The sequence below is a fragment of the Pan troglodytes genome, chromosome 2 (genome assembly GCF_028858775.2).
Source record: "Pan troglodytes isolate AG18354 chromosome 2, NHGRI_mPanTro3-v2.0_pri, whole genome shotgun sequence".
Lineage (NCBI taxonomy): Eukaryota > Metazoa > Chordata > Mammalia > Primates > Hominidae > Pan > Pan troglodytes.
Genome location: NC_086015.1, coordinates 199,880,970 through 199,892,838, shown reverse-complemented (window position 1 = coordinate 199,892,838; position 11,869 = coordinate 199,880,970). Strand labels below are relative to the sequence as shown.

General features: G+C 41.2%; 1 protein-coding gene across 2 annotated transcripts in view; it reads right to left on the bottom strand.

The window, feature by feature from the left end:
* Nucleotides 1-4,839: 4,839 nt before the first annotated feature.
* Nucleotides 4,840-11,869, bottom strand: part of PIGX (phosphatidylinositol glycan anchor biosynthesis class X) — a 22,840-nt gene continuing 15,810 nt past the window's right edge. For both annotated transcript variants that reach the window (XM_009447087.5, XM_016940212.3), the window contains exons 4-6: nt 11,537-11,750; nt 8,589-8,689; nt 4,840-5,978 (exon numbers count right to left, since the gene is read on the bottom strand). In XM_009447087.5, the coding sequence (XP_009445362.2) occupies nt 5,835-5,978; nt 8,589-8,689; nt 11,537-11,750 (459 nt within the window). In that variant the 3' untranslated portion in view covers nt 4,840-5,834. The remainder of the gene's footprint in view (nt 5,979-8,588; nt 8,690-11,536; nt 11,751-11,869) is intronic.

Sequence of the window (11,869 nt, the reverse complement as noted above, 5' to 3'; positions counted from 1 at the left end):
GGGGGCCGCTGGGAGTAGTAGTTCGGTGATAGACGTGGCTTTTATTCCTTTGGTAGTCTTTGTATTGAGAGGAGCAGCCAGTCCCTCATTTAATTCAGCATTGTCTCCAAGCAGGTTTCTGCCGACGAAAGACGCTGACAGACGATTGCTGTTATACACATCTGCTCCGCGACATTTGTTTCTGGGAATTCATCCGTTATCCATTTTGCTTTTTTGCTTACAAATTCTTAACTAAAATTTTGCTGCTAAATTATCACCTCCTTGCAAATTAAGACTTCCCTATTTTATCCACGGAGGAGTTCATCAATGTTTCACTTATTCTACAAATATCTGAGTGTCTGATATGGACTAGACACTGTTAAGCATCAGAAATACAAGGGTGGGTCAGGTGCAGTAGCTCATGCCTGTAATCCCAGCACTTTGGGAGGCTGAGGCAGGCGGATCACCTGAGGTCAGGAGTTCGAGACCAGCCTGGCCAACACGATGAAACCCCGTTTCTACTAAAAATACAAAAATTAGCTGGGCATGGTGGCACGCATCTGTAGTCCCAGCTACTCGGGAGACTGAGGCAGGAGAATCGCTTGAACCCAGGAGGAGGAGGTTGCAGTGAGCCAAGATCGGGCCACTGCACTTCAGCGTGACAGAGTCGTCATGCCTCAAAAACAAAACAAAAAACACAAAAGAAATGCGAGGGTGAACACGATTCACCAAGCCTTTGTGGAGCTTATATGAAGACGCAGTAATTAAAGTAGTCACACCTGGTATAAGAAAAAATTTGGTGAGGTTACTTTGGATAGGGTGATCGGAGAAGGCCTCGTTAAGGAGGTGACACTTAAGGCAAGAACAGAAAGAGACAGCAATAAGAAGCACCCAGAGAAAAGCAATACAGGCAGGAGAAGAAAGAAACGGGCTTGCTACGGTCAGTTAAGAAGGCCTGTGTAGCTGGGGCCTAGAACAAGAAGGCGGTACTATTAAGAAAACACTACAGCAGACAAGATTCAGGTCATGAAAGATCCTGAATGCCATGGTAAAAAGTCTGTATTACAAAAAACCATTAAAAGGCTTTTTAAAGCAGGAAAGCGATGTTACCTGGCTTACACTTTAAGATCACTAGACTGCAATGTGGATAATGGAGTATAGAGATGCAAGAATAGAAGGGAAATAAAGTAGGAAGGCAGTGGAAAGAAAGAGGAATTGTGCTTCTCTATCAATGTAGAGCAAAAAACTCAATTGATGCAGTGGGTACAGGAGAGAAAGGAATCAAGGAGCAACATGGCACAGTAAGAGATAACCTGAAAAATGCTCTGATTATTAAACACACAGAAACACTGGATAAATAAGACATCGTTTCAAAGGCATAACTTGCAAGAATGAAAACAGAATGTTTCTGACAGTCTTCCAAATTTCACACTCAACCTGAAGAAGGGGCAGGACACCAGAGTGGTAAGCAGGGCAGTGAAGCCATGGTTGTGTTGAGGGCACCTACTTATCTCAGAAATCTCTAGAGTTTTAATAGGTGTACAGGAAACTAAAGACAAGGACTTGGGCCTGTACAAGAAGTCAGGACTGTGATCCTGCATAGGACTGGAAATTCAAGGCGCTATACCCTCCAAGAACAGACTGGGGGGAAAAAAAACCCTATGCTAGCCCAGGGAGACACACAGGACATTTGTTTACTTTGGCCTGCAGTGGGCTTGCAGGGCAGAAGAAAATTTTCCCTTTAGAATTAATAACCCTTTAGAATTTTCCCTCACTAAGGTTTTAAAGTTCAAATTTGTCAAGAAAGTGGTCCCAGGCTGGAGTTCTGGGGGCCTGGAAGAAACAAATACAAATCCTGACTGCACAGGTGTACCCTCAACCTGGGTCTCAAAGGATTTCACAGATAAACAGGATTTCCAAAGCCAAACATGAGCACCCGAAATACAATACACCTGAGGAAATAAGCAGCGATGAGTGAGTCAATAGAAACTACAAAGAACATAATGAAACCCACACAGACTTTAGCTGCTGGAATTGATGGCTACAGAATATACAGTACGCCTATTTAAATGATTAAAGAAACTAAGACAGGAGCTAGAAAACACGAGCAAGAAACAAGATGCTTTTTTTTTTTTTAATGACCAAACAGCTTTGAAAATGAAATAAGTAGGCCAGGCGCGGTGGCTCACACCTGTAATCCCAGTAGTTTGGGAGGCCGAGGTGGGCAGATCACCTGAGGTCAGGAGTTTGAGACCAGCCTGGCCAACATGGTGAAACCCCCGTCTCTACTAAAAATGCAAAAATTAGCCAGGCGTGGTGGTGGGCACCTGTAGTCCCACCTACTCAGGAGGCTGAGGCAGGAGAATCACTTGAACCTGGGAGGTGGAGGTTGCAGTAAGCCAAGAACATGCCATTGCACTCCAGCCTGGGCAACAAGAGCAAAACTCCGTCTCAAAACAAAAACAACAACAACAAAAGAATTAAGTAGAATTTCTAGAAACAAAGAATAATTGAAACCAAAGCCAATGTTTGGTTAAATAGCAGATTACACACAATTGAAGAGAAAATTAGTAAACTGGAAGACAGACCAAAAGAAATTACTGAGAACAGCCTAGAGACAGGAAAAATGAAAGCAAGCTTAAGAGGCATGGGGATAGATTGTTAAGGTCTACCATACTCCTAATGAGAATTCCAGGAGAGAACAGAGAAAAACCAAAAGAGGCAGATAATGATGACATAATGGCTGAAAAATTTCCAGAATTGATTAAAGACAGAAATCTTCAGATTCAGGAAGCAAACTGAATACCAAGCAGGATAAGTAAAGAAATTTCAAACACATGAAAATGAAACCGCAGAATACCAGAGATAAAGCAACCAGAGAGAAAAGACATTCTGTACAAACAACTATTACATTCATAGCAGATTTCACAATAGCAAAACGGGTGCCAGTCAATAATGGTATATTTTCAAAGTACCAAGAGAAAATAACCAAGCTTAGAAGTGTACAGCTACCGGCTGGGCACAGTGGCTCACACCTGTAATCCCAGCACTTTAGGAGGCTGAGGTGGGCGGATCACCTGAGATCAGGAGTTCGAGACCAGCCTGGCCAACAATGGCAAAACCCTGTCTCTGCTAAAAATATAAAAAATAACAGGGTGTGGTGGTGTGCGCCTGTAGTCCCAGCTACTTGGTAGGCTGAGGCAAGAGAATCACTTGAACCCAGGAAGCGGAGGTTGCAGTGAGCAGGGATCACACCACTGCACTCCAGCCTGGACGACAGAGCGAGACTCTGTCTCAAAAAAAAAAAAAAAAAAAAAAAGTGTACAGCTACCTAAATTATCCATCAGATGAGTGAGGATGAAATAAATATATCATCAAACATAAACAAGCTACCAACAGAGACACACTAAAGGAACTCCTTAAAAGGTATATTTCTTTCTTTTTCTTTCCTTTTTTTTTTTTTTTTTTGCGACGGAGTCTCACTCTGTCGCCCAGGCTGGGGTGCAGTGGTACGATCTCAGCTCACTGCAACCTCTGCCTCCCGGGTTCAAGTGATTCTCCTGCCTCGGCCTCCCGAGTAGCTGGGATTACAGCCGCATGCCACCACTCCCGGCTAATTTTTTGTATTTTTAGTAGAGATGGGGATTCACTATGTTGGCCATGTTTACAAGATAATACAAACAAAACCAGAAGTGTTCTGTTATACTAAAAGTGATGTCATCTGCAACCATTTATCCAGGCAAGAAGAGTTATATCAAAGTTTTCTTCATTCACATTTTTATTACCCTTCTGAATATTTGTATAAGTGAGTAAATGGCTGAACCACATTCCAAGCCACAATCTTAAATATTTTAAATACTGATGAAACCTGGTTGTGATGAGCAAAAACAAAAACATTCTGTATACACATACCCCCACATACTCTTAAGATGTTAAACACTACCGTGTTCCCTCCCCGTCTAACCATATTCCAAAACGTTGCCTGTCAATCTAACCATATCCCAAAACAATGCCTGAATTGTAGCTGACATATATAATTCCATTTCAGTGTCACATTATTAATCCCATAGTGAAAGAAATGTTTCTAAAACATGAAATTCTTTCTTACGAGAAAGCATGAAATAGGTATGAAACTATACTGGGTTGAAATTTTAGTCATTTTAAAGGTCACTGTTTCTGCTTTATGGCACTGGGTTGCCTTTTCCAATATTTAAGTCTCAAATACACGTTTAAAAAGAACTGTTAGGACTAGTCAGGTCATACATGTCAAATTATACAAGATGTAGTCCCATGAAAACACCAAAATACTTTAGGAAATGGAGCAGTGATGGCATATACAAAGGTTTATCACATCTCAATACTCTACAGAAAACAAATAATGCCAACACACCCTGGTTTGATGTCTTCTGTTTTGGAACATGCTTGCCCTAAGGTTTTATTTACTTATTTTTATTTTTATTTTTTTTTGAGACAGAGTCTCACTCTGTCGCCCAGGCTGGAGTGCAGTGGCGCGATCTCGGCTCACTGCAAGCTCTGCCTTCCGGGTTCATGCCATTCTCCTGCCTCAGCCTCCCGAGTAGCTGGGACTACAGGTATGCACCACCATACCCGGCTAATGTTTTTGTATTTTTAGTAGAGACGGGGTTTCACCGTGTTAGCCAGGATGGTCTCAATCTCCTGACCTCGTGATCTGCCCGTCTCGGCCTCCCAAAGTGCTGGGATGACAGGCGTGAGCCACCGCGCCCAGCCAAGGTTTTATTTTTTAATTAGCCTATGGCACTTACTTTATTTTCTAATTTTTTTCCAATCATAACAGTAAATGAAGAACCTTTGTTTAAAAAAATTACCTGATGATTCCAATTATTGTTCATGTACAACTTTATTTAAAATGGCAATCTGAGTTGTCTTCCTGACATACTCTGTACCAAATCTTAGTACTCAGTTTCATCAAGTTCTTTGCCAATTCATATATTCGAAAGAAACATGATAAAATGTAAAAGAATGGAGTGCGTTAAGGAATAATCAATAATTTAAGATTATCAATAATTTTGATATTAATATTAATTTCTTAGCCGTCCTACTTTAATGATTTTCATTGAAACTCTGGCACATCTTTAATAGTCTCATGACATTACTATTTAAATAAACATGATTTTCATCCCAATTATTTTATTCTTCTTTTTTGTTTTTCCTTTGGAGACAGGGTCTCGTTCTGTCGCCCAGGCTGGAGTGCAGTGGTGCGATCTTGGCCTCTGGAACCTCTGCCTCCCAGGTTCAAGCGATCCTCCCGCCTCACCCTTCCAATTAGCTGGGACTACAGATGCGCACCACCAGCCCCAGCTAATTTTTGTATTTTTAGTAGAGACAGGGTTTCACCAAGCTGGTCTCAAACTCTTGACCTCTGGTGATCCGCCCACCTCGGCCTCCCAAAGTGCTGGGATTACAGGTGTGAGCCACTGCGCCTGGCCTATTTTATTCTTATTTATAACGGTTTTCTCAATTTGTAGCTTAAATTGAAAGTATTCGCAAAATGAGAATAATTTGTCTCTACTACATAAAGAAATAATTTTTCTACCCCAAATGAAGATAAAGTCACTTCTCACAAAATAAACATTAATTTAGCAGAATTAAGTTTCCCCTTATGGCATTTGATGCTTGAGGATTACCAAGGATCCATGCAATAGAGCACTACATTTTGGAATTAGCTGAGAATGATCCCAAATTTCCTCTAGTAAACATAATTTTGGCCACAAATGAAGACAAAAGATAAAAGTAATTAATTCTAGAAGAACACCTCTCGTCAGAAATTAATAGATCTTATTTAGGTTTCTAGGAAGCATTTAACTACATAAAACTTATAGGGAAAAATGGCCATATTTGAAAACTGCTACAAGGATCAATGTAGAGCACAGGATTGTAATGAGCAGAGTCACAGAACATACTAGAGAGGTATGTACAGTCAGTCCCACTGGAACTTGTAGAATCACATTCTTATATACCTACGGAGAGAGAGAGAGAAGTTAGACATTGAAAATGCATGTCATGGGCCCGGTGTGGTGGCTCATGCCTGTAATCCCAGCACTTCGGGAGGCCAAGGCGGGCAGATCGCTTGAGGTCAGGAGTTCAAAACCAGCCTGGCCAACATCTCTACTAAACCATCTCTACTAAAAATACAAAAATTAGCCAGGTGTGGTGGCAGGTGCCTGTAGTCCCAGCTACTAGGGAGGCTAAGGCAGAACAATCACTTGAACCCGGGAGGTGGAGGTTTGCAGTGAGCTGAGATCGCGCCACTGTACTCCAGCCTGGGAGACAGAGGAAGACTCTGTCTCAAATAAATAAATAAATAAATAAAAATAGTAAAATAAAATGCATGTCATAAGGTGAGACCACTATTTCTTTGATTTTTAATTGGATATTTTTATTTCCTTTTTCTTTTAAATATATTTCAGCCAGTGCTACACTACATGCAATATTATTGGTTTGAATGACTTTTGAATCTAACATTTCATTTAATGTTACAGAATCAGACTCAATTCCCACAATAATTTGTTAAATCTCATTAGTTCTGATTTTTCTGCTTTTTACATAAAGTATATTATTTTAAGAAAAGCTATATCCCAGTGTCACCTCTGTAATCAATATAAACATTTACTTCTTCTTACCATGTTTCAAATTAGAATACAGAATTCTCTCTAAATTGAAGACTTAGAGGAAAAACATTAAAACAACAAAAAACTAAATTATTCTTTCATTCCCATTTGCCTTTCTCTCCCCAGATAGCTTTTAAAGCCTTGTTATTCCCATATTGTACAGCTGGATGTGGCCTTTACTATGACTAGCAATGGAAAAGCTCCTACATTCAACTCAGTTTCTATTTTCTATTTGGTTTTGAAGATAAAGTTCAATGAAAAACACTGGGAAAGTTTATACTTTAAAAATAAGTTTTAAAAAACATTAAAATGTATGTAACTTGGGAATACTTTTTCTTTTTGTAAATACCTGAATTATGATTTCACACCCCAAAAAATACAAGTAACCAACCCAATCTGCAACAAAGTGCTATCTGAAAACTGTCATTCAAAAAAATGACATCTTCAACAATCCTTGGGATGGAATACCACCTTAGTAATGGCCACCTATTTTTCTGGTATATATGAAGATGAAATATATATAAAGTTGGCCGGGTGCGGTGGCTCATGCCTGTAATCCCAGCAATTTGGGAGGCTGAGGCAGGCGGATCATGAGGTCAGGAGTTTGAGACCAGCCTGGCCAACACAGTGAAACCCTGTCTCTACTAAAAATACAAAAATTAGCCGGGCATGGTGGCGCGTGCCTATAGTCCCAGCTACTCAGGAGGCTGAGGCAGGAGAATGACTTGAACCCGGGAGGCGGAGGTTGTGGTAAGCCGAGATCGTGCCACTGCACTCCAGCCTGGGCAACAGAGCGAGACTCCGTCTCAAAAAAAAAAATATATATATATATACATACATATACAATATATACATATAGTTAAAAGCTATATTTAAGGTGTTAAATTATGACCTCTTATGGCAAGTTACAGAATTTTAAAGACAACTGAGGTCAGGTGTGGTGGCTCACGCCTGTAATCCCAGCACTTTGGGAGGCTGACGGGGGTGGATCACCTGAGGTCAGGAGTTTGAGACCAGCCTGACCAACAAGGTGAAACCCCGTCTCTACTAAAAATACAAAAATTAGCTGGGCATGGTGGCAGGCGCCTATAGTCCCAGCTACTCGGGAGGCTGAGACAGGAGAACTGATTGAACAGGGAGGCGGAGGTTGCAGTGAGCCAAGATTGCACCACTGCACTCCAGCCTGGGCAACAGAGCAAGACTCTGTCTCAAATAAATAAATAAATAAGGACAACTGAATTCAAAATGTTTTAAAAGGGTCACTACTTATCTTGTAGCAATACACACTAATTTGCTAAATCAATAAATCATAAACACTAAGCATACTCTTCATTGACATAATCAATCAAATGCAGGTCTCCAGATGTATTTTAGAGTTTGAGAAAAATTTTCAGGTACCATATGGCAATGGCAACCTACTCAAAAACAACTCTACACTGCATAAGATTGCAGAGTCATCCATCTTCCCAACTGTATGTTCAATGAAAGTTCCCCAACAAAAAACAGCAGTGCTTTGTAGTAACCCTTTGCTGTAAGAAAAAACAGCTTTCTATATTAGAAAATGCTAATCCCAGCTGGGCACGGTGGCTCACGCCTGTAATCCCAGCACTCTGGGAGGCCAAGATAGGCGGATCACCTAAAGTCAAGAGTTTGAGACCAGCCTGGCCAACAGGGTGAAACCCTGCCTCTACCAAAAATACAAAAATTAGCTGGGTGTGGTGGCGGGCACCTAGAATCCCAGCTACTTGGGAGGCTGAGGCAGGAGAATCACTTGAACCTGGTAGGCGGAGGCGGCAGTGAGCCGAGATTGTGCCACTGCACTCCAGCCTGGGTGACAGAGCGAGACTCCGCCTAAAAAAAAAAAAAAAAATGCTAATCTCTTAAATGTGGCAGGAACATTACAGAAAGAGCTTTAAATGAGGCACATGATCTAAAAAACAACATAAAACATTAGCTTACTGATTTATACTTCATCTTGTTCCATTGGCAGATATCCTCATTCTCCAAAGCACAAGGGGCTGCCACTTCTGAGTGAGCCCAGCATTTCAAAATCGGGAACTCTGAGAAAAGTGGTGGAAAATGATGTCAGAAAACCTGTATTTGGACTGAAAGCTAGGCTTGTATTAAACCTCAATAGACAGAAGTTGTCAAACATTTTAATACATTATGTATATGATCTGGACCCATCTATCACATTCTGTTATTTTAGCATCCTTTTCTATGTGAATGCCTAAGAAATTAGAAAATCACAAAAGTATTGCAAAAGTTGAACATGACTTCTTTTTTTTTTTTTTTTTTTTTGAGACAGAGTCTCACTCTGTCACCCAGGCTGGAGTGCTGTGGTGCAATCTCGGCTCACTGCAACCTCCACCATCTGGGTTCAAGCGATTCTCCTGCCTCAGCCTCCAGAGTAGCTGGGATTACAGGTGCCTGCCATTGCACCCAGCTAATTTTTGTATTTTTAGTAGAGATCGGGTTTCACCATCTTGGCCAGGATGGTCTTGAACTCCTGACCTCGTGATCCACCCACCTCAGTTTCCCAAAGTGTTGGGATTACAGGCGTGAGCCACTACGCCTGGCCGAACATGACTTCTTAATGAATCTCATTGTACTCAAATTTGGGGCTGCTCTTAAAAATTTAATGTAAACTTATTTTTGAAGCATCACTCAGAAAAGTGAACATATCGTAAGTGCAAAACTCAATAAATTTCCATATGAAACACACCCATAAAAGAGCATTCAGACAAAAAGACAGAATACCAGAATCCAGTTCTCTCAGGAGAGGAACTTTTTCAAACTTTATTTATGCTAAGAGGTACCTTTAATAGAAACAGAAAACAAGGTTGGATGAACAAAGGTAATATAATTGAACGTTTTTAATTTTCTCGTCATGAAAGGTATGACGGTAACAAATGTAGTATTAAAAACTTCCCATCTGTTGGTTTTTAGTAACAGCGCTACTAACTTTTTTTTTTTTTTTTTTGAGACAGTCTTGCTCTGTCTCCCAGGCTGGACTGCAGTGGCGCGATCTCAGCTCACTGAAACCTCCGCCTCCCAGGTTCAAGCGATTCCCGTGCCTCAGCCTCCCGAGTAGCTGGGATTGCAGGTGCATACCACCACACCTGGCTAATTTTTATATTTTTAGTAGAGACAGGGTTTCACCATGTTGTCTAGGCTGGTTTCGAACTCCTGACCTCAACTGATCCGCCTGCCTTGGCCTCCCAAAGTGCTGGGATTACAGGTGTGATACACTGCACCTGGCCCCAGTGCTACTAACTTTTATAAACATTCTAAATCAACCCAAATTTGAAGACACAAAGAACCAAAAACTGAAAGGGGCTTCGTAAACTAAAGAAAATGTCTTGGCCAGGTGCTGTGGCTCACGCCTGTAATCCCAGCACTTTGGGAGGCCGAGGCGGGTGGATCACGAGGTCAGGAGTTCGAGACTAGCCTGGCCAACATAGTGAAACTCCGTCTCTACTAAAAATACAAAAATTAGCCAGGCATGGTGGCGCATGCCTGTAGTCCCAGCTACTCAGGAGGCTGAGGCAGGAGAGGCGGAGACTGTGGTAAGCTGAGATTGCGCCACTGCACTCCAACCTGGGCAACAGAGCGAGATTCCGCCTCAAAAAAAAAAAAAATAAGAAAGAAAGAAAGAAAACATCTTGAGAAGACTGCAAACTGCAAAAGCTTTATTTTATTTATTTTTTTTTTTTTTGAGACGCAGTCTCGCTCTGTCACCCAGGCTAGAGTGCAGTGGTGTAATCTTGGCTCACTGCAACCTCCGCCTCCTGGGTTCAAATGATTCTCCTGCCTCCGCCTCCCAAGTAGCTGGGATTACAGACGCCCGCCACCTCGCCCAGCTAATTTTTTGTATTTTTAGTAGAGACGGGGTTTCACCATGTTTGTCAGGCTGGTCTCGAACTCCTGAACTCATGATCCACCCGCCTCGGCCTCCCAAAGTGCTGGGGTTACAGGCGTGAGCCACCTCGCCGGGCAGCAAAAGCTAATTTTTTAATTTACCCATTCCCACATAAAAACAGAAACGACAATTATGCAGCAAAATTAAAAACTCACAAAATCTGCAACAAAACTAGGTGATAAAATATCTTCCCAAACATCAAAATACATGCAAGTAGAAACAAAACATCAAAAGCCACAGAGTCCTGCAATACTGATAAGAAGAAACAAAAAGCAACAGAGGGGTAATGTGGACCAATGGCTGCAAAAAGAAACACATAGTACATGCCTACTAATATTAAATGGCTACTGAGAAGAGAACACAGCACTACCTATAGTTTTGTCAAAGGAATCAAACCGGAATCTGATCATTCTTCTGGAGCCAGCTGCCAATTTCCAGTAAATAAAGAAGTATGAGGAACATGAGTCCAATTAGCAAAACCCCAGCTATGACCAACTACAGGTCAAATGGCCCAGGTTCTTTCAACAGATCAGTGTTGAAGAAAGGAAAGGGATAGAGAGAAACCTGTACATTAAGAGACTTAATGGAAATAATAGATTTTTATAAATGGACAAGACCTTAGTCTTGGTATAGTGTCTTGGAATGCCCATCTGGATGATAAACATATAAAGAAACATAAGGAAGTATTTAACAGTCAGGATGGTGGGTTCGTCTTAGAGGGAAGGAGATGACAGTTGGGGCAGCGCAGTCAAGGACAGGGATGGCAGATGCATGTTTCTTTTTAACTTTTTGATTGTAAATTAAAGCACACACATAAAAATCTACTCAAATACATAGTTTAGTGAATTATTATAAGGCAAATACCCTTGTAACTACCACCTAGGTCAAGACATAGAGCCTTGCCAGCCAGCCTAGCAGAAGGAGGACTTGCCACCATACCTTTATTCTGATGTTTCAACCCTTAGAAAACACTTGCAGCCCTCACCTTGGTCACAAAACATCAACAAATCTGGGTTATTGACCACAATCGAGGCTTCTCCATCTTCACTGTGCGGCCGATGATAGCGGCAGTGCACAGGCAAAAAGGCTTGAAAACAGTCAATGCACTGTGAATCTCGTCTGGCATAAATGAGAACTTCAGACTCCTTGGACAAATAGTTAGGGGCCTCTATATCAAAATTTTCTGAAACCATCACTGCCTGTTCAAAAAGAAAATAAATATTAATCAAGAAGAAATGAATGAGGAAGATTTTTAAAAAGTTAAAACCAGAAGACTATATACAGATACACAGCAGTGTCAAATTTGCCCCTTTTATAA